Source organism: Musca domestica, unplaced genomic scaffold (assembly GCF_030504385.1).
Source record: "Musca domestica strain aabys unplaced genomic scaffold, Musca_domestica.polishedcontigs.V.1.1 19, whole genome shotgun sequence".
Classification (NCBI taxonomy): Eukaryota; Metazoa; Arthropoda; class Insecta; order Diptera; family Muscidae; genus Musca; species Musca domestica.
In genome coordinates, this window is record NW_026712245.1 from 5,297,883 (window position 1) to 5,321,317 (window position 23,435).

At 36.1% G+C, this 23,435-nt stretch overlaps 1 protein-coding gene across 1 annotated transcript in view; it reads left to right on the forward strand.

Annotated features, from left to right (window-relative positions):
* Positions 1–23,435, forward strand: part of LOC101895138 (kinesin-like protein CG14535) — a 166,514-nt gene that overhangs the window by 7,205 nt on the left and 135,874 nt on the right. The window contains exon 3 of the mRNA XM_059121172.1: positions 1,228–3,260. Coding sequence (XP_058977155.1) covers positions 1,228–3,260 — 2,033 coding nt within the window. The remainder of the gene's footprint in view (positions 1–1,227; positions 3,261–23,435) is intronic.

The following is a 23,435-nucleotide window of genomic DNA, read 5'->3' on the forward strand; positions in this document are numbered from 1 at the left end:
AGCTCTTAATGGGTTCTACAACTTATGGTAAATCGCATGCAGGTCCACGTCTTCGTATATGGAGGATATGACGGTACCTCCCGATACGCCGTATTTTCATGATTTTTGAGACATTATTCACCGTAATTGTAACAAATTTCGTATTTGAAGTTCGTAATGGGCACTATAGTCTATGATGAAAAATTTCGTATGCAGGCCTACGTCTTCGTATAGTCCTCATATAACGGTACCTCGCGATATTCGGTACTTTGATGATTTTAACGACATTTTTCACTGAAATTGTTTCAAATTTAGTATTTAAATTTCGTAATGAATACCTCAGCCTAAGACAGAAAATTGTCTATGCAGGTCCACGTCTTCATATAGCCCCCATATAACGGTATTTTTAGCTTCATATGATTTAAGCTTCATATTCGCCCATTGGTTTTTCAAGTTCCACATTTGAATATTCTACTGGTTTTTGACATAAGTTGTAGGTACAGGTCCACGTCGTCGTATAGAGCCTAATGTAACGGCTACATTCGGTATTTGTAAGATTTTAACGTAATTTTAAAGGGATTTTATTTTTTGAAAATTGCCAAATTCATCCCAAATGTCCTTCATTCAAAGATCGGCCCGGCCGAACTTACAGCTTTTTTACTTGTATTGTTTTGAAAATTGCCAAATTCCTTCTAAATGGTAAAGGTTAACCAAAGTTCGATCCGGCCGAACTTACAGGCTTTTTACTTGTCTTTTATTTTATTTTATTATTTTTTTTTTTTTGAGAATCTGATCAAAAATTATGGATTTTTTGAGAATCTTTTAATCGAAAATCTCGAATTTCTTAATATTTTTATGGGTTTAATGACAGAAAATTGTTATTTTTTAAAAATTTCTAAATGGCCCCCTGACAAAAATGGGTGGATTTTTAGGAGCCAGATTTTCAAAGGCTTTTTGACTTCGACTTTTTGAAAATATTTCCTACAAGACATTCCTAAATATTTTTAAACATTTTGTGTCTCTTTTCTCATAAAATCAGGGATTTTAATTTTTTCCTTAAACCATGTACCACCCCACTTCTCCAAAACATAACAAAAATAACTCAGAATTTAATTTAAAACCATAAAGAATTTGTTTGTGCAACAACGACGACGACGATTCTGATGATGATTACAAATTCCGTAATTAACAGAAATATTTAACATATTTGCAATTTTTCACAAACCCTCTTCCATTTTTTTTCTCTAGGCCTCTGTCCATCGTACAAGGCATGCTGGTATGAAACGAAATGATGCTGGCCCGGTCAACAATACAGCATCACCGGCTACTAACGGAACTACAGCCGCCATTGTACATGCATCGGGGAATACAATGGCAGTCGGTGGTGGTACGACTAGACCGACATATCAACAGTATCAACAGCAAAGAAGAATGCAATTTCAACAGCAGCAGCAACAACAACAACACCACCAGCATCAACAAAAACAAATGCATTTCCAACAACCCTACTACAGTGTAAACATTGCGAATTTGCCAAAGACCAAATGTGCAACGAATTTTGCCACACAACAACAGCCAGCGAGTGGTGGGGGTGGTGGCGGCATAGTCTATGAGGTACAACATCAGCAACAACAACAGGCTCAGTATTTGTCTTCTTCTTCGCCCGGCCATCAACGTCTAAACAATGGTCAACAACCATCAAAAGCCCTAAATTCCCAGGCAATGAGCCGCATACCAATTCAACATCAAAAGATGCAACCACAACTGCAGCAGCAGCAGCAACAACATCCACATCCACATCACCATCAAAACCAACATCATCAGCAGCAACAACAACTTCAGACAGCATCAGCAGGATTCAATCACATTTCAAAGAATGCCACAAATCTCCTGAATGATATCTACGAGCGTAACTTGTTGAGCCAAACAACATTTGCCGGGGAAACTGAACAACAACAGCAGCAACAATTTTTAATGCAACAACAACAACAGCAATTTCTGCAAATGCAAAGAAATGCAGCCAGGCCTCAGATACCCCTACCACCCATGGCAAATGGAGCACAAAATTGGCCGCAAAAGCCTCGAGAATTAAAGACATTTAATAAAATTATTGCACCTCCCACGTCGGGCGCCACCTCTTCCTCGGCCAATTATCAGTCAACCCATTTTCAATTTTCCGATTCCTATGTGGAACCCGTTGATACCAAGAAACATTTTCTCATGGAATCTCAACCGCCACCACCTCCAGCCCCCCTAAATCATGTCTATGAGACCATCAAGGAAAGGCCACCCCTACCGCTGCCACCTCCACCACCGGAGCGTAATCAAAATGTAAATAACACACCACCACCCCTACCTCCCTCTAGATTGCTAAAGAAAAAACTACTGGCCCAGGCGGCTCAAGGTGCAAATGAAGGTACTGCGGGCCGGGGCCATAAATCTCACAAAAAGTCCAGCCATGACAAACTGGAGCTGGATAAGAAGTCACACCACAACAGCAAACTGGCACACAATCAGCCGCCGGCTTATGTGGCGCCACCGCCCTTAGCCTTGGCAGCCAATTCATCCGGCAGCAGTGCTAAAATGCCAGCTCCCTATAATCCCCAGCAAAGGACCAAAGCCGATGGAGAACAAAAATCCATGTTGTATCAGCAGTTGAGAGAACAAAAACTGCAACACCAACAAAAGTTAATGCCATCATCATCAGCGGCGGAAAGTGCAGGAAATGGCGGAGGCAGCGGCGGCGGCCAGCATTTAAGTAATAACATGCAAAAACATAACGCTGACAAGCAACCAGCAGCTCCTGCAATGCGTGAACATCCTTTGGGTGCCCATGATGAAGGCGTCACAACTGGTCACCTCGTAAACAATAACATGGCTGCCACCCAACCGGCAGTCATGGCCCCCGGCGAAACAATCACAAATGACATAATAGACATGGCAACTACCGAATACCAGCAGCAGGATGCTGTCATGCAACAACTGTCCGTGGAGCAGGCTTTGCATCAGGCAGGTCTACTGCCCAATTCGACTAGCAACAATAATAATTCATCTGCAGCAGCAGGAGCGTCATCAGCCACTGCCTGCAACAACAATAACAATGGACGCAACCAACGACCCTCCGCCCTGCCCATTGTTTTCGAAGAGGACACCGGCGAATTTCAGGATGTGCTCGTACTCGAAGAGGATGGCACCGCCAAATTACCCTATCGTCATGGCAAGAAAATCGAAGTTAGCCTGGAAACGGCTCAGGCCATGGCAGCAGCAGCCTATTATGCCAGGTAAGTGCCGCCGTTTAGATGAGCGGGTGTAACAAATTTGATAATTCCTGTCAGAAGAATAAGGGAAGTTTAATTAGATTTTTTGTCGATGGTGCCGAATAAAAGGGGAGCAACATAAAAAGCAAACCAAGCATTTCACTTGGGTAGTGAAAGTAATTTTTTCCTGAAAACAACATAGCCGACAAAGGGGATCCAAGAGAGAGGGGGAGCTATCTTAATTAAGTGCAGTGTTGCCATTGTCTTCTTTGTGCAACGCCTGTTGTGCTCAATGCCGTAAGCATTGCATTCTTTTTTGGTTGATGTAGCATCTTTGCATCTTTGAATACAGATTAGTTGCCTATTTGCAGGGCATTGTTAGAGCGTAACAAAAAGTACTAATTTTCCAGTTCTGGTCTTTTATTGTGACAAACAAAAGCAATTTCGTATGCAGGATGTGTTGCTCCTCTGCAATTGATGAATGTCATTAAGGAGGATTTGGCTAAGCGGTATTTAGAATTTTAAGTGGGGGATTTAGAGAGGGGGAAATTTTGTGGAACAGCAAAGAGAGGCTCGAAAGTATGAAATTGGAGTTTTTTGGGAAAAAGGAGAAAGAGATGTTTAATACGAAGCAGATATCTTTAATATTTTATTTTGAATCAATACAAAATGTGGGAGAACAAGTAAACAAAGTATCAGTCGGTTTTGCCAACATGTGAAATATGAAGAGAATCGGATTTTATGATCGTTTAGTTATTCCAAACTTTGACCCTTTGTGGGGGTGGTACAAGAAGGAATTGTCCGATCTCTACAATCTTTATAACAGGCCTTGGGTTGATTGAAATATTGAGATGTACCAAGTCTTAATGGAATTGGATGTTATTTTCTCATTTTTCGAGCTTAATAGAGTTGGCTGCTCATTTCGCTTTCATTGAGTGTTTTGTTTTTCAAACTCTTGAACCCTATGTGGGGATACCAGAAGGAATGGTTCGGTCTGTACTACAGATCTACTGTTGGAAGACATTTTGCGATGTGCCTATTCTGAATTGAATCGAATGTTAGTATCGCATTTTATGAGCTTATTCAAAAATGTTTGTTTGTAGGGGTTTTACCTTAAGGAGCGGGCCGATATTATCCATTTTCGGAAGATCGGATTATATCTCTTCCTGTGCAGTGAAATATTCATTTTTTGTTTTGAAAATTTCGACATTTTGTGTGGGAATTACCAGAAGGAGTGGACCCTCCCCCATAGCATAGAGGGTATATTAAGCGATGTCCGTCCGTCCGTCTATCCGTCTGTGGAAATCGTTCTAGCTGAAGTAGATTGATAAAATTTTACTCAAATGATTATTATGTCTGCAAGACTTTTGGTATTGGAAATGGGCCATGTAGGTTCATGTTTTGGTATAGCCCCCATATAATGGTACCTCCCTTTTTTCGGTATTTTAGTCATTTAAGCGAGGTTATTCACCGGAAATGTTTCAAATTTGGTATTTGAAGTTCGTAATTTTAGCGACATTATTCACCGGAATTTTTTAAAATTTCGTATTTGAAGTTCATAATGGGTATTACAGCCTATGAATAAAATTTTTGTATGCAGGTCCAAGCCTTCGTATAACCCCCATATAACGGTACCTCCCGATATTCGGAATTTTTTGATGATTTTTGCGACATTATTCACCGAAATTATTTCAAATTTCGTACTGGAAGATCCTAAAGGGTACTACAACCTATGGCAACAAATTTTGTATGCAGATTCAGATCTTCGTATAGCCCCCATATAACGGTACCTCCCGATATTCGGTATATTCTCGAATTTAGCGACATTATTTACCGTAATTATTTTTCGTATTTGAAGTTCGTAATGGGTACTAAAGCCTATGACAAAATGTTGTATGTGCAGGTCTACGTCTTCGTATTGTCCCCATATAAAGGTACCTCCCGATAGTCGGTATTTTGTCAATTTTGGCGACATTATTCACCGGAATCGTTTCAATTTTCGTATTGAAAGCTCTTAATGGGTTCTACAACTTATGGTAAAAAAATCGTATGCAGGTCCACGTCTTCGTATAGTCATATGGAGGATATGACGGTACCTCTCGATACTCCGTATTTTTATGATTTTTGCGACATTATTCCCCGGAATTGTAACAAATTTCGTATTTGAAGTTCGTAATGAGCACTTCAGTCTATGACAAAAAAATTCGTATGCAGGTCTACGTCTTCGTATAGTCCCCATATAACGGTTTTCATTTAAGTGGTAGTTTTCGGGACTTTTTTTTTGAAAATTTTCAATTTTCTTCGAAATGGTGGAGGGTGTTAAAAGTTCGGCCCGGTCGAACTTAGCTGCATTTTTACTTGTTTTGTGCCAACTTTGATTTCCAAAATACTCCAGACACAATTGTCCAACAGATTGGTATTTGGAGATTTTGGTGGTCATTATGCGCTGGAAATGAAGCGAGGAACCTCATTTTGTAACCATTCTTGGATGACGCGTGCTGAGTGCGATAGTGCTTAGTCCTGTTTGAATGTCCAAGGTCTGCAGCCAAAATGTTTGCGTGGTCAAGGCTTTAATACACCCTCCAGAATCTTTTCGCGATAACATTCAGTATTTAGCATTTTTGATGTCACGGTCGATTAATACGAGCGGAGAGCGACCATCGGCTGTAATGGCGGCCTACATCATCACCATGGCAGGCGCTTGAGTTCTGATGGACAACCGAAGTTGCACATTTTCAGCTGACCTCTTTGGCAAGTAAACACGATCATTTTGTTTGTTTACAAACTGCTGGACAACGAATGTTTTGTCATCGGAGAAAACCGAAACCAAATTCGGCAGTTCACCACTTTCGGCCAAGCGAAGCAACTCTTTAGCTTTTTCAAGTCTATTTTCGTTCTGTTGCGGTGTAAGTTATTGCACTTTTTAGAATTTCAATGGCCTTAGCCCGAGCTCATTTTTCAATACTTGCCGAATGGAATATTGCGATATGTTCAGTTCACGAGCCATTTTACGGCCACTGCGACGCGTGTTTCGATCAAGTCGCTTCGTTACTTTTCGAAACATTTCTGCTGATGTTGCTGTTTTGTTCCGTCCACTTCCTTGACGTAGGGCTACGCTACCAGTACCACGGTAACGAGACACAAAAGATTCATTCACATTTAAATGCTAGAGTGCTCTAACGACAGCCACTTTTGGTTTTCCAGCCACATATAAAGAAATCAGACACTATCACGCTTGAATTCCATCACGAATAACTTTTTTTCTGGAAAATTCTCACAAAAATGCTTTTGTACGCTTGTAACAATATAATGTCCTTTCACTGGAATAATTTTAACAGCTGTCGGACGAGTGGCTTAGAAATGACAGCAGTCTGAAGTTGATTGCAGTTTTTTTTTCACCCACACCAAACAAAGACCAAGACCAACCAAAATGCTTTAATTACAACTATTTTCTTCAGAGAGCCTTGCCACAACAGTCGAAATTCCGATAATGTTCGGGAGAGGCCAATTATTTAATAACCTTTAGCTGCTTTTTTTTCAAATGAATTTCATTTTTGCTTTGGTATATTTATCGAAGAAGGTATTAGGAATCATAATAATCTCCCCTTCATTAAAACTATCTTATTCCAAAGCAAGAACACCAACCAAATAATAAACTCCTAATAATAAAACCGTACCAAATTTCCAATACATCTACCATAAATTCCATGACGAATTTTTATTTGGTAACACAACATTGAACTTTAGCTCGACAAAAATGGAAACTAATAAATGAAACATTTCGGGAATGGTGATGCATTCATGATGCTACTGCTTCACTTGATAATGATGGCACGCAACAAAATTTTAGGCTACATTTACAAAATAAACCATTAACAAACAACGACGATGACGACGAGGACGGCGACAAATCCTCTACTCTTGAAAATTTTCCATCAAACTAGCCTAGGACGGAAGAAGAGGGACTGGCAGGCATCTTAAGTGGCAGGAAAACTCATAACTTCAACATCATTAACTTGTCCATAATTCCAACCAAAGCATTGGTGGTGGTCTGTCTAATTCTCAATGGATGGATGGTTGTTTGGATGGAATTGGAGGCCAGCAGAAGCAAGATTGGGGAGCAAGCGATGGCTTTTGAGGCCTTAACACGCAAATTTGATGAAAACTCATTTGACTTGGGTGGAATCTTTCCTTTTGCGATATGCATTGTAAAATAGGCCATCATAGAACACCAAACGGCCAACCAACTCATCATCATCATCTTAGCATGGTTTGGTGTGATGCTATTGCTGTTGTTTCTTCTTCTGTAAATCATGTTGTCAACAGACACTTTTCACACTTCACAGTTCGTTGAAGCAGTGCCAAAGCCGTTCCCCATGAAAATGATGAATTCAATGAGTTGAAATGAAATGATGATGAATGCTACAACTATGACGTTTCGCCACCACAAGGATATGGATGAGTAAATCTACGAAAGACGGAGAGAAGCGAATAAGAAATCCCTTAAAGAAGATGGCAAAAATTGAAAAAATTTAATTAATAATTTTGACAGACTGGGGTTTTCATATTTCGAAGAAGATATCGTATTCATTATATCAAGTTGAAAATGTAAGGATCGAAATATGAACACTTGAACACTACTTTTTTCTTTGAAGAATTCTTCATAAAAGCGATTCTATAGAATTTTAAATTCAATAAAATTTTCTTAAGCATAAACTTTATTGAATGAGTATTCTTCTCGGATTTCTTGAGAGTAACAAATAGTGCCCTGGGATCAGATTTTTAATAATCCTTTACAATCGAAAAAAAAAAAATTATCATAAAATTTACCAGATCAAGACTTTGAAAGATGTTGGAAAAATATTAAAATCTACAAAAAACCACACAAAAAATTACTCCTTGAAGGAATTATTTTTTTTTAATATTGCTCAAAATCCAAAATATAATTGTTCGCAGTCTTTCAGTCGTTTGTAAAATAAACGATTGTTCAGCTGAAAATACTTGAATAAATATTCTAAAAGAAACTACTTTTTGGGTTTGAATAATTTTTCATACACCAAGCCGCAATTTGTATCGCAAACGACATTCAAGATATTCCTAAAAATCAATAATAATAATAATAATAATAATAATAATAATAATAATAATAATAATAATAATAATAATAATAATAATAATAATAATAATAATAATAATAATAATAATAATAATAATAATAATAATAATAATAATAATAATAATAATAATAATAATAATAATAATAATAATAATAATAATAATAATAATAATATAATAATAATAATAATAATAATAATAATAATAATAATAATAATAATAATAATAATAATAATAATAATAATAATAATAATAATAATAATAATAATAATAATAATAATAATAATAATAATAATAATAATAATAATAATAATAATAATAATAATAATAATAATAATAATAATAATAATAATAATAATAATAATAATAATAATAATAATAATAATAATAATAATAATAATAATAATAATATAATAATAATAATAATAATAATAATAATAATAATAATAATAATAATAATAATAATAATAATATAATAATAATAATAATAATATAATAATAATAATAATAATAATAATAATAATAATAATAATAATAACAATAATAATAATAAAATAAAAAACTAGATACTCAAAAAAAATCAAGAAAGCCTTTCAAAATATTTTTATTTATATATATTATTTTTATTTTAAAATTCAACGAGTATTGTTCTGATATTCTTTGAAAAAAAATATATGAAACCATATAACAAATACTAAAATATTAGAAAAATCATAATTTATGATATTATAAAAAAAACTTCCGACAGTCTATAAAAAATATAAAAAAAAACAAAAAATAAAATAAATCCATCACAATTCTTCAATTTTTTTTTAAAAATTCCGTACAGTCATTAAAAATTATTTTTTTAGATCCCCAATTCATTCTTTGATAAGAGTTCTGTAAAAATCCTCGATTATCCTCAAAACGTATTTTTAGATAATAAACGAGAGAAAATACTCTTAAAAATATAATTTACCTTGAAAATATATTCTTAAAAATTTCGTAATTTGTCCTATAAAAAATATTTAGAAGAAAATACAATTGGGCCTTGAAAAGTATATTTGAAATATCCTTTAAATCTTTATTGGTTCTTGAAAAATGTTCTTAAAAATCACAATCGTGGATTCGCTAAAAAAAGACTCGATTGGTCTCTGAAAAATATTCATAAAAAACCACGATAGACCTTGAAAAATAAAGTCTTAAAAATCATAGTCGGAATTTGAAAAATATTTTTTAAAAAGTCTAAAAAAATCTAGATTTAGAGCCCTGGTTGTGCTTTAAAAATGATCTTCACAAACTATTACCCTGATAGTCCTTTAAAAATAGACGTAAAAAGGCTGGCGATATGTACTTGAAATATATTCTTAAACAATCCCTGAAAGGTATTCTCAAAAAAAAAAAAAAAATAAGATTGGTCCTTCAAAATATAATCAAAAGGACCCACGATTGGTACTTGAAAAAATCCTAAAAATCCTCTATTGTATTTTTTTAAATCCACGATTGACCGTTGAAAGATAAAACTAAAATTTCATAGTTATTCATTAAAATTTAATTAAAAAATTGCAATTAAATTATTTTTTTTTTAAATGCACTTTTTTTCCGTTAAACAAATCAAGTTCCGTCTAGAATAAATATTCCTTGAAAATTTTTCCTCAAAAAACTCGACTGGCTCTTAAAAAGGCATTGGTTATAAATCCTCAATTGGTCCTTAAAATTTTTTCGTAGTGTCCAAATTTTGTCCTCCAAAATATATTCCTAAAAATCCATTATTTGTCCTTAGAAAATTATTCATGAAAATCCAATTGTTCTGTTCTGAGCAGCCTTAAAACTCACCGTAGGTCTTTATTAAAAACAAGTAAAAACAGTGAGTTCGGCCAGGCCGAACTTTGAATAAAATCATTAAAATTCCGAATGTATCCGTCATATTAGGGTCTATAGGGCGACGTGGCATCTATACTAAGTAGGCAACTTTTGCATAAGCATATTCAAATGCAAAACTTGATCGGCGAAAAAAACGGCGAATAATGTAGCTAAAATCATCAAAATACCGAATATAGGGAGGTACCATTATAATGGGGCTATGCGAGGACGTGGACATGCACAGACAATTTTCTGTCATAGGCTGTAGTACCCATTACGAACTTTAAATACGAAATTTGTTACAATTCCGGTGAACAATGCCGGACAAATCATAAAAATACCGAATATTGTGAGGTACCGTCATATGGAAGCTATACGAAGACGTGAACCTGTATACGCAATTTTTCCCCCATAGGCTGCAGTAACTATTGACAATACGAAATTTATTTCAAAATACCGAATATTGGGAGCTACCGTTACATGGGGGCTATATGAAGACTTGGACCTGCATACAAAAATGTTTGTCATAGACTGTAGTACCCATTACGAACTTCAAATTTAAAATAATTCCGGTAAATAATGTCGTTGAAATCATGAAAATACCGAATATCGGGAGGTACCTTTATATGGGGCTATACGAAAACGTGGACCGATATGACCCATTTACGAACTTAACCTGCCTACTGGTTAACAATGCATGTATGCAACATTTTGGCCTTCTATCTTAATTCGTTCGAAAGATAGCGGATTACAACAGACAAACGGACGGACATCGCTAAATCGACATAGAATTTTATGCTGATCAAGATATATATGTATATACTTTGGGGAGTCTTAAATGAATATTTCGAGGTGTTACAAACGGAATAACAAACTTAAAATACCCTCCATACTATGGTGGAGGGTATAAAAATCACAATTAGTTCTCTAAATTATATCTTAAAGACAGTGTATAGTCTTTTGCAAATTTTTCTTGAAAATCAACGAGTTATTCATGAAAAAAATGTTCTTAATAATCCTTGAATTGTCTTTAAAAAATGCTAATTCAAATTCTAGGGCTCTAATATTGAATCAAAAATATTCTTAAAATCCCCAATGCCATCAAAAATATTTTAAAAATCTGCAATTAAAAAAGTTCAAAAAAAAGTTCCTCTGAATTACACATCCCTCCTTAATCTCACAATACAACCTAATGTATGTGTCTCACCAATTATTCCTGTAATTTTCAAGTACAACCGAACAAAAACTGATCCAATTTATAAAGTCTTTGTAAGTAACTTCTTCATATTTTTGAAGTGGTGACTAAATGTGAAGGAGAACAATGCAGGCAAATGGAAATATTATTTTTTGATGAATTTCTTTTGGGTGGATTTGGTGACGTCAGGAAGCAGCAGCAACATCATCAGCAGCGACTCTAAAACTAAATGAAGCGCAGTGCCTTTTTTAACACTCTCGTAAATATTTTAAGTGGCATCTACACGGCATACACGTAAGTGACGGGCGGTGCCAGCACTCATCTTCTAGTCCTCATCTAGAAATTCGTCTTCTTCTTCGGGTAGTTCGACATACAAATGCTGTGTGCAACAATGACACTTCAGTGAAAATTCACGAGGGCTGAGTAGCTGGCAGGCTGGCTGACTAACGCCGAATGGCCGTGTTCGAAAATTCATTTTATGAATTTACAATTCCTCTCCAGATTTTCTTGGTGGTGGCGGCAGTGGTGAGCTGTTTTTATATTGTGCTCAACTAAATTTAGACAATTCAAGTTGAGAGCTGTTGAGGCAGGAATAACGAAAACTAAACGTAACGAAAGTCCTTAAGAAGTTACTTTAATGGGAATTAACTGGGAATCAACTTATTGCTCATTACGTTTTGTGCGAAGAGAAATGCTTAAACTTTTCCTTGAAGTAGACAGTTTTCAGGGTTTTCGTTCGGCAAGTAAATAAATAAATAAATTCTTTTGATATCTAATTAGAGAGGGAGTGAAAGAGGAGCAGCCTTAGGCCACATTTAACTTTGGAGTCTGAATGACGCTGTTTTGTTGTAATAGCTCCCCTGAGTATTTGTCATGTGAAATCTTTGGGAGAGTGTGTGGTGTTGGGTGGGGGTTGTTGGAGATGAAGACCAGACACGTGCCATTGTGTATTAAGTTTCATTACATATTTGGAAAGATGTTTTCCACCTGTTCTCCGGCTGTAAATGAAAAAACAATTAAACACGTAGCCCAAGAAGAATATCTTCAACAAATGTAAATGTGAACGAGAAAAATCTCTTCTGATTGGAATTTTGAGGAGGCCAGACAGACTACTAAATGGGTGTAAACCAACCATTCGAGATAGTATGTCTTTGTAATTTGAGCATTCTGATAATTATACGAAACGGTCAAGGGTCATCCATACAGGAAATGTTTAAAAGTGACTTCAAAACATAAATTGTTGGTTATTTGTTTTTAAATAAATTTTTGATTTTTAGTAGTAATTGGGGACATGTCTGTGATTTTGGGGGTTTGATTCGTTTTTTTCAGTGGCAGTGAGTTTGAAAAGTAATCAGAGGGGAATAATAAAACAGATGCTTTGCCATAAAATGTGGTTTATTGGAAATACCATACAATATTTAACAAATCGTTTTTGTTTTTTTAAACTCTCCAGTAACGGATATGGGGGGAAATGTAAAAACAAAAATAGGAAAAGATGCTTAAAAAAACCATCCAAATGACATTATGGACTATTTTATATTCTCCACCATTTTGTGGAGGGTATATTAACTGTGTCATTCCTTTTGTAACACTTCAAAATATACATTTTAGACCCCACAAAGTATATATATTCTAGATCAGCAAAAAATTCTATTAGATTTAGCGATTTTCGTCTGCCTGTCGATCTGTATGTTGTAATCACGCTATCTTTCGAACGAATTGAGATAGAAGGCTAAAATTTTGCATACGTGTGTATTTTGTCAGTATGCAGGTTAAGTTTGAAAATGGTCGGTCCAAATATTCGGTGTTTTTATGATTTTAGCGACATTATAGACCGGAACTGTTTTAAATTTCGTATTGGAAGTAAATTAAGTATTGAAGTAATGGATACTTCATTTAAGAGAGAAATTGTCTATGTAGGTCCACGTCTTCGTATAGCTCCCATATAGCGGTACCTCCCAATATTCGGTATTTTTATGATTTTAACGACATTATTCACCCGAATTGTTTCAAATATAGTATTTGAAGTTTGGAATCGGTAATATAGCCTATGATAAAAATTACTTATGCAGGACCACGTCTTCGTATGACCTCTATGTAACACTTTTCATTTATAGGGAATTTTTCGAAGAATTTTTTTTTAAGTTCCAAGTTCAAACGGTATTAAAAGTTCGGCCCGGCAGAACCAAGGGTCTTTCTTACTTGCGTTTTTTTCTTATTTTGAAAACTTTTATCTACAGTTTGAAACTATATTTTATATTTGAATAACGAATTTCCCTGAATATTCTACAGTATCAGCAATATATAGTGTCTCCAAATTTGGGTTTTGAATAATATGCCAAAATTTTAAACACTCGTTAATACTTTTTCGCAAATTATGAATTCGGAAATCTTTTTTGGTTTCCTAGTCCCTTTGGAAATTGGACTAACTGAGACCCAAAAGGTGTCTGAATCATCTCGAAGTTAGTTAGATTAGTTCTATAAATCGTTCGCATTTTTCTTGGTGCCAGCCGATTTTCTACTGTTATGGTCTCCGAATACATCATTCAAACTGTACACAGATTTTATGATTATTGTAAACTTTATGAACATATTTTTTGTCAAGGCCATTGTTATTACAGACACGGCTGATTTTTCTCTCTGATTATCTTTTTTTTTCAAATTTTCAGACTTTTCAAGTTTTTTTCCTTTTCGGAAAGAAAAATATGAGAATGTTTACCTTTTACACCAAAAAGTCTACAAAATCTTTTATTTTGAATTTTACCGAGGAGGATATAGGTAACAGCCTTCCACGATGGACCCACATTCCATTTTTCTGTCCAAAAATATTTCTATTTTTGAATTCAAATTTCGAAATGTAGACTCTATAACTTTACCCAAAACCAAAATAAGTACCACTTACCAATTTTCGAATAATTACATTTTAACCCTGACAACCTCCATATCTTAACACCGATAACAGTATTTGAGGATCTCAGTTCTATTCCTTCACCCAATACCAGAGATAGCACTATTTAGTACTTTTCGTACAATTATAGTACACATTTCCAAAACCACCATACCTCAACCCCAATACTAAGAGAGACCTCTATATAAAATTTTGGGATTCCACAACTACCCTTCACCCAATTCCTAAATTAGAACCACTCAGTACTTTTAGAACAATTTTAGTAAACATTTTCAAAACCACCTCTGTATCTTAACCCCGAAACCAACAGTCTATCTATAACGAATTTTAAGATTTCAATTCAATTCTGAATACAATTAAAACACACATTTCCAAAACCATTTGAATATCTCAATACAAGATGTCACAGAGAACTCAATACAAAATTAAGGAATACCAAAGTTAGTAGTTAAATACCAAAAGTAATTTAAATATCAAATTTCAGAATTGTAACTCTATCCCTTCATCCAATATCAAATGAAGTACTATTCTATACTTTTTGTACAAACACATAACGAATTCCCAAAACCACCTCCATATCTCAATCTCAAATGCCAATAGAGACCTCAATATCAAATTTGAGGATTATAGTCCTATGCCTTCACCCAATACCAAATTAAATACAATTTAGTACTTTTCGTACAAATAAATTAGGTAATTCCAAACCCACCTCTAACTCTCAACCTCAGATACCAACAGTTGTTATCTAAATATCAAATTTAAGAATTTAATTTCATCCCTTTACCCAATACCAAAAAGATTACCATTCAGTACTTTTCGTACAATAATAGTACACATTTCCGAAACCCTATCCATATTTCCAGGCTTTACATGAACTACGATTCTAATACCAATAAATTTCAGATTTCAAGCACAATTTGTACAAATATTGTACTATTTAGTATTTTTCGTGCACTTGTAGTACACCTTTAACAAAGTTAACACCAAAAGAAACCACAATACAAAATTTCAAATTTCCAGCTTCATCCGTTCACCATAAGCCAAATTGTTCCAAAGTTACCTTAACGTTCGAATTTCCAAAAAACTCTTTGGTATAGCTATCCTGCACTCCATCACTAACTCTCATTAAAAATTTGAGAATTTGAGCTCATTCTGTTTATTCAATGCAAGGTATTCAATTCTTAGAGCATTTTGGAGGTACCAGAAGGTGTGCCACGTTCTATCCGTTATGCATGCCAGATCTTCTGTTGCTAAAAATATAAATTGAGGTGTGAGAAATTCGAAAATAAATTAAGATTTATTTTTAATTTTATAAAATTTATATTTATTTAAAATTTTTACCCTTTTTAGGGGAGGTACTATATAAAGTAGGCCGTTTTATTCCATCTTCACAGCAGATATTTTTCTAGTAGATATATTAGGATGTGTCGAGTTGAAAAGAATCGTATGCTCGTTTCGCCTTTTATGAGCTCCATGGTTATTCAAAATTTTGACCCGGGAAGGAAACAGGATATATCCGTCCTCCATATTAGATCTTGTTTTGGTAGAAATATGAAGATGTGAGAAGTTTAAAGACAATCTCACTTTAAGTTCACATTTTATAAGATTTATAATTATTCAAAATGTTGACCCTTTGTGGGGTAGATACTTGATGGGTTGGGCCAACGCTGTTCGTTTTCGCACCTGACCTAGAACTGATGCAAATATAAGGATTTACAAAGTTGGAGGAAAATCGGATTATCCTTTCCCTTTATTTTATTTGAAAATGTTGACGTTTTGTGGGGAGGTATCAGAAGGAGTGGACCGTATTGTCCATCTCCGAACTCGATAAGTTTGGCAATAATATTACGACGGACGGACACCGCTAGATCGACTCCAAATGCACTGAAACGGATTTGGTCCAAAGAGGCCTGGAGTCTTAAACCGTTATTTCGATGATGCACGTTTTGGCCGTATCAAATGTTATATCACTCTCTGGGCATATGGCTGAGGGTATGAATTATGGAAGAAAGAATTAAATAAATCATTATTGCGTTCATTCTCGGACAAACTAAAAAATATTTAATAAAATAAAATTATGCAACGCCCTTCACTTATTCCCAATTGATTTTATTGGGATATAGATGGCGTTGCAGAATCCATTGGTTATAACATTGATAACTTACATAATTCATAAAAAATGCGTTCAATTCATCAGCTACAAAATATGGGGCCTCTGCATAAAACCTATTATCTCCCATAACATTTTGCGTAATGAGATAATTTTTGAAGTTTTCTTCCTTTGTGCTTCAAAATATTGTCAAACTTATGCCAATTTTGCCACATAACTTCAGTAGAATGGTAGGAGGCATAACGAAAAAAATTCCCCAAATATGCTTTTTATTACATTTCGAATGCTAAAACACGTAATGTCATCATTCCATTAAATCAAATGTATTAACCTAATGAACCGCCAATGTTTTCTTTATTTGAGTTGAGCTGTTCTTTTTTTCATCTTTTCCTTGTTTTTTCTTTTTGTTAGAGGAGGAGGATTAATTTGACTGGATGGCACCCAGTCAACAAGGAACGTTGTACAGCATATTAGTTCCAGAACAAATAAACCCCGAAAAAAACTCAAACATGTTGTAGGGGCCATCTTACAGGAATAGGTAATACATCCATCCCGGCAGCCCAGTATTATTGTGACAACAACAACAACAAAACAAATTACTTAATCCACTTAGGAAACTTTACAAATTGAAGAGAAAAACGAATAAATCCAACAACGGTTACCAAAAAAAAAAAACTTTGTCCTCAAAATCCCTCACAACCTCCTCCCCCCATTCTATCCTCCTCCCCAATAGCACAAAAATAATGCAAAGAAATTACATAAAACAAGAAATTCTAAGCACATTTTCATCAACTAAATGACTTTCGAAACAGAGGACGCCAAAGAATAACAACAAAAGCCCTGTCATCGTTGTCATACATACCAAATGACTGACTGACTGCCATCCTCCTGGCCTTATAAAGCCCATATTGAGCAACCAAAAAAACACAAAAACAGGGAATGTCGCGTTTCTCATCAAAAACTGTGTTGAGGTAACACAAGTTTGTGTAGCGCAGCAGCAAAGCAATATTTGAATTGATAGCAACCATGACAGCATCAACAAATCCTCCATTGCCAAAGACAAGGGATATTGGCTGGACGTTGTTGGTATTCCAGTGGCGGTAACAAATGCAGATTTCCAATATTAAAAATGTCAAGCTTTAGTCGAAAACATCAATTTGTGCCGGCGAATGGAAGACAGGACACAGTGGGGTCATTGCTTTTAAGAAAACTTAAACTTTCTTGGGAAACCAGACCTCACATCTTCTATTAGAAGACCTCCAGATCTTCTATGAGGACCCTCAGGTCTTCTATGAAAAGGTCTTCAGGTCTTCTATAAGAAGGCCTCTATAGGTCTTCTACGAGAGAACCTCTCCAGGTCTTCTACGAGAAAACCTCTCCAGGTCTTCTACGAGAAGACTTCTCCAGGTCTTCTACGAGAAGACCTCTCCAGATCTTCTACGAGAAGACCTCTCCAGGTCTTCTATGAGAAGGCCTTCAGGTCTTCCCTGAGAAGGCCTTCAGGTCTTCCCTGAGAAAGCCTTTAGGTCTTCCATAGGAAGACCTCCAGGTCTTCTATGAGAAAGCCTTTAGGTCTTCCATAGGAAGACCTTCAGGTCTTCTATGAGAAAACCTTCTGCCCTTCTATTCTGGTCTTCTATGAGAAGACCTCCTGGTCTTCTATGAGAAGACCTCCTGGTCTTCTATGAGAAGACCTCCTGGTCTTCTATGAGAAGACCTCCTGGTCTTCTATGGAAGACCTCCTTGTCTTCTATGGAAGACCTCCTGGTCTTCTATGAGAAGACCTCCTGGTCTTCTATGAGAAGACCTCCTGGTCTTCTATGAGAAGACCTCCTGGTCTTCTATGAGAAGACCTCCTGGTCTTCTATGAGAAGACCTCCTGGTCTTCTATGAGAAGACCTCCTGGTCTTCTATGAGAAGACCTCCTTGTCTTCTATGAGAAAACCTCCTGGTCTTCTATGAGACGATCTCCAGGTCTTTTATGAGAAGGCCTTCAAGACCTGGTGTTCCTCTGTGATAAGACCTGCTTTTGCCCTTCTATGAGAGAACCTGCTGCCCTTCTACGAGAAGACCTCAAGGTCTTCTACGAGAAGACCTCCAGGTCTTCTGTGAGAAGACCTTCAGATCTTCTGTGAGAAGACCTCCAGGTCTTCTGTGAGAAGATCTCCAGGTCTTCTGTGAGAAGATCTCCAGGTCTTCTGTGAGAAGATCTCCAGGTCTTCTGTGAGAAGACCTCCAGGTCTTCTGTGAGAAGACCTCCAGGTCTTCTGTGAGAAGACCTCCAAGTCTTCTGTGAGAAGACTTCCAGGTTTTCTACTCTTCAATTTGAAGACCTGTTGCTCTTATATGAGGAGACCTGGAGGACCTATGATACCTATGACCTGAGAAGACCTACAACTCTTCTATAAGAAGACCTGCTGCTTTTTTATGAGAAGACCTGCTGCTCTAGTATCAGAAGACTTGCCGCTCTTCAATTCGTCTTTTCGAAGATCTTTCTTTTGTGTTTTCTTTATTTTTTTTCTTCTCGGATCACTGTTCGCACCCCACCCTGGATGAAGTGACATTGATACAATATCATTGAACAACTGGCAACAGTTGTGAAATTAATCTCTTCAAGTTGTATTTTTAACTATTTAAGGAGACTTTATCAAGTGACCTGAGTTGAAATCTGAAGGCTACTGCTGTTGTTTTCACAGCAACCAAGGCAAAAATAACAGCTACACAAATGGCCACCAAAGTGCTGACACTGATTGTTTTTCCCGGATTTCAAGTGGCAGCATTAGACGGCTGGCGGACTACACAATCAAAATGGACAAATTGTTGATGGCAAAATCTCAAGTCATTTTCATGACTCAGTCGGGCAATAGCTTTATCGAACTTTCGATTCCGTTGGGGACAAATGAAAAATCAATCAAAAAAGATAATGATTGCAGAAAACACACAGACAAAATCTGCCCACCACCATCCAGCAACAAAATGAAGACATTCTTTGTAAAACAACAGAATTGGAAAAACTGATGACATTGAATGTCTGATTTTTGAGGTTTTTCGGATGCCTGAAATGTTGTTGTTTTTTTACTGTGGGAGAATTACATGAGGAAGAAAATTTTGTCGATTCAATTTTTTGATGTTCTTGTCATTGCCTGTCTGCTGTGGTGGCGTCTCGAAGAGATATTTGAAAATAAAAATACCGAAAAAAAGTTGGAGCATCACAGCTGTCATACATCCCGTCCTGAGTTATTGCCAAAGAAGTTGTCACAATATTTGCTGGCAATTTTTTGTTATTTTTTGCCTCATTGTTGTTATTTCAAAACGATAGTGTAAGAAGTCAAATGGAGCCATCCACACAGAGTCATTCCTTCATTGGTTTGAATCTGATTCGATCTCCTAGCCACTTTTCGTCGCATCATTCAATCAGTCAACCAGAAGACAATAAACCATCGTTTTTTGTGTTCCTGTTTCTCTTCTTTTTTCTGCTGCTCCTGCTGGTCCCATTTGGCATTACCTTTGACTCCAGCATTGTTGCTGATGTTGACAATTGTTATTGATGTAGTAAATGAATAAATAAATGACTGAACTACCGAATGAATGAATTGCATTTATTTGCTGAACTTTCTTTTTCGTTAAGTTGCAAGAAAAAAAGTTGTCTTCTTTCTTTCTTTCGAGGAAGTTATTTTTGAGTAACTTTTTATTTCATTGACACTCTTTGTAGTGCCAATTCAGATTTTTTGGGAGAAATCAAGGGACACATTTTTTGGTGAAGAATGTGAGTCATATGGGTATAGGTTTGAGTGCAAATGGACAGAAATGCATGAAATAAAAAGTTCCGATATAAAAATTGATTCCCCTCCTGGGAGGGGAAAATAAAAAGCTTGGCAGAAGAAATGTTCGGCAAAAGAAATATGTTCGAATCTGCAAAATATAAGTCATAATGGTCTGTTAAAAGAAGAACTCCAATTGCTTTTCTGTGAAAAAATTACTGTTTGTCTTATATTCAAGGAATCCCCTTGATCTTCTCTCCCCATTGTGAGAAGATGTTTGAGAATAGAATCCAATCTCCTTTTCCGATTGTCAATTCTATTCTGGATCCTGCTGAATGTTATTAATAATAAGTATTGAGTCAAACCTCCTTATTCGATTGTCAACTCTATTCTCCATCCGGCTCGAAGAACCAAATGTAAGCGAGAAAAGAAAATCAACCAAATGGTATGGCTCGAAGGATCAATCGGAAGGACTGTTGGTTTTTTCACTAAGACCCACTTATTTTCTATAAATAAACCTTTTTTATGCGTTGAACTGTTTTCAGTTGATGATTTATCAGAAAATAGCTTGGTTTTCATCAGTAGAACAGATTTTACAAGAAACCATATTGATGAGTTATAGACAATCTATTGGTCCTTTGGAAGAAGAACTTTTGGTCCTATAGTACTCTATCAGCAGAACTTTGATTTTGTATTATAAGACCTATTGGGTTTCTACGAAAATATATATTTTATACCCTTATCCATTTTATACCCTTATCCAGTGACAACTCACTTTATTGTCTATAAGCGAACAAAAGCATTTTGGTAAGAATTTTTCAGAAAAAAAGTTATTCGTGATGGAATTCAAGCGTGATAGTGAGATTTCTTTATACTTGGCTGGAAAACCACAAGTGGCTATCGTTATAGCACTCCAGCATTTAAATGTGAATAAATCTTTTGTTACCGTGTTAAACATCAGCAGAAATGGTTCGTAAAGTAAAGAAGAGACTTGATCGAAACCTGCGTCGCAGTCGTCGAAAAATGGCTCGTTAGAACACTCCAGCATTTACATGTGAATACATCTTTTGTATTTCGTACCATCGCTCGTTACCGTGATACTGGTAGCGTAGCCCGACGTCAAGGAAGTGGGCGGAAGAAAAAACAGCAACATCAGCAGAAATGTTTCGCAAAGTAAAGAAGCGACTTGATCGAAACCTGCGTTGCAGTGGCCGAAAAATGGCTCGTGAGCTGAACATATCGCATTATCCCATTCGGCAAATACTGAAAAATGAGCTCGGGGTAAAGCCATTGAAATTTCAAAAAGTGGAAGACCTTACACCGCATCGGAAAGAAAATAGGCTCAAAAGAGCTTCGCTTGGCCGAAAGTGGTGAACTGCCGAATTTTGTTTTCTCCGCCCCGATAAGAAAACATTCATAGTCCTGCAGTTTGTAAACAAACGGAATGATCGTGTTTACTTGCCAAAGAGGTCAGCTGAAAATGTGCACCTTCGGTCGGCCACCACAACTCAAGTGCCGCCCATGGCGATGGTCTGGGCCGCCATAACGCCCTATGGTCGCTCTCCGCTTGTATTAATCGACCGTGGTATAGAATAAATGCTGAATATTATCGCGAAAATGTTCTGGAGGGTGTATTAAAGCCTTGGGCACGCAAACATTTGGCCGCAGACCTTGAACATTTCAACAGGACCCAGCACTAGGACCCACCTCACGCGCCACCCAAGAATGGTTACAAAATTAGGCTCCATGCTTCATTTCCAGCACATAATGGTCACCAAAATCTCTGGATACCAATCCGTTGGACTATTCTGTCTGGAGCATTTTGGAAAGCAAGGTTGATACTAAAAAATACCAATGAATCGGTCACATCAAGGAAGCGCTTCGCCATGAATGGGCCAAAATACCGCAGAGTAACATTCGGCAGTGTGTGACGGTTTCATTGATCGGTTGAAGGCCATAATTCGTGCCAAAGGTGACCAATTCGAACAAATCTAAACTTATTATAAAATTTTATGCTATTTCCGACATTTTTTGCTTTCATTCAATAAAATTAAAAAAAAAAAACCGGTAAGGAAAGTCTTAAAGTCGGGCGGGGCCGACTTTGTGATACCCTACACCACTTTGCTAATTTAGTAGAGCTGCGCAAAACAATTAAAAGTTTATCATACACGCTATGATTATAATTATAATTTAAAGTTCAAAGGACTAAATATGCCGAAGCATTTGTATCTTTTGAATTCGGACTTCTATTGCCTATTTGGTGCACAACTAATTTGAAATCGGATAAAAATATATATGGGAGCTATATCCAAATCGGAGCCGATCTCGATAAAATTTGGCAAAGATATTTCTGAGCTGTATTTGATATATTTCCCTGAATATCGTTGTTACGGAGTGCATATTACGGCTGTGGGTAACAAATATAACAAATCGGATGAACAATATATATGGGAGCTATAGCTATATCTAAACCGATCTTTACCAAATTACATACTAGCTTCTAGACTCAATTCGGTCGTAAGTGCCAATTTTCATCCAGTTTGGGCAAATATTAGACGTTTGGTGCACAATCAAAAGTAAATCGGACGAAGTTATATATGGGAGCTATATCCAAATCTGAACCGATCTCGATAAAATTTCACAAATTTATTTCTAAGCAATATTTGATATATTTCCCCAAATATTGTTGTTACAGAGTGCATATTACGGCTGCGGAGGACAAAAATAACAAATCGGATAAAAAATATATATGGGAGCTATAGCTATATCTCAACCGATTTCGATCAAATTTGGCATACTTATTTTCAGGTCCAATCTGATCGTACGTTCGAAACTCCATACTATTCGGACTGATATTACACGTTTGGTGCACAATAAAAGGCAAATCGGACGAAGATATCTGGATAGGGCAATAAATGCATTTGTCTAAAAATCCAGCCTTTATTCATCTGGCCTTCGATGCTCAATTATTCAGTCAGTAATTTCACTACCTATTTATACCATTCCCTTTGTAACTTCTCGATATACTCGTGTCAGATCAAACAAAGTATATTCTTGAGCGGTGTGAAATTCTAAGTCGATTTGGCCCTATATAAGGATACCTATTGATATTCGGTATTTGGATGCTTTTAGCGGCGGAATTGTTTAAAATTTGGTATTTGAAGTTCCGAATTGGTGCTACAGTCTATGAGTAATTATGAAAGACCATAAGTAATTGTGAAGGACCACGTCTTCGCATATCCCCACATAAGGTTTTAATTTGTGAGGT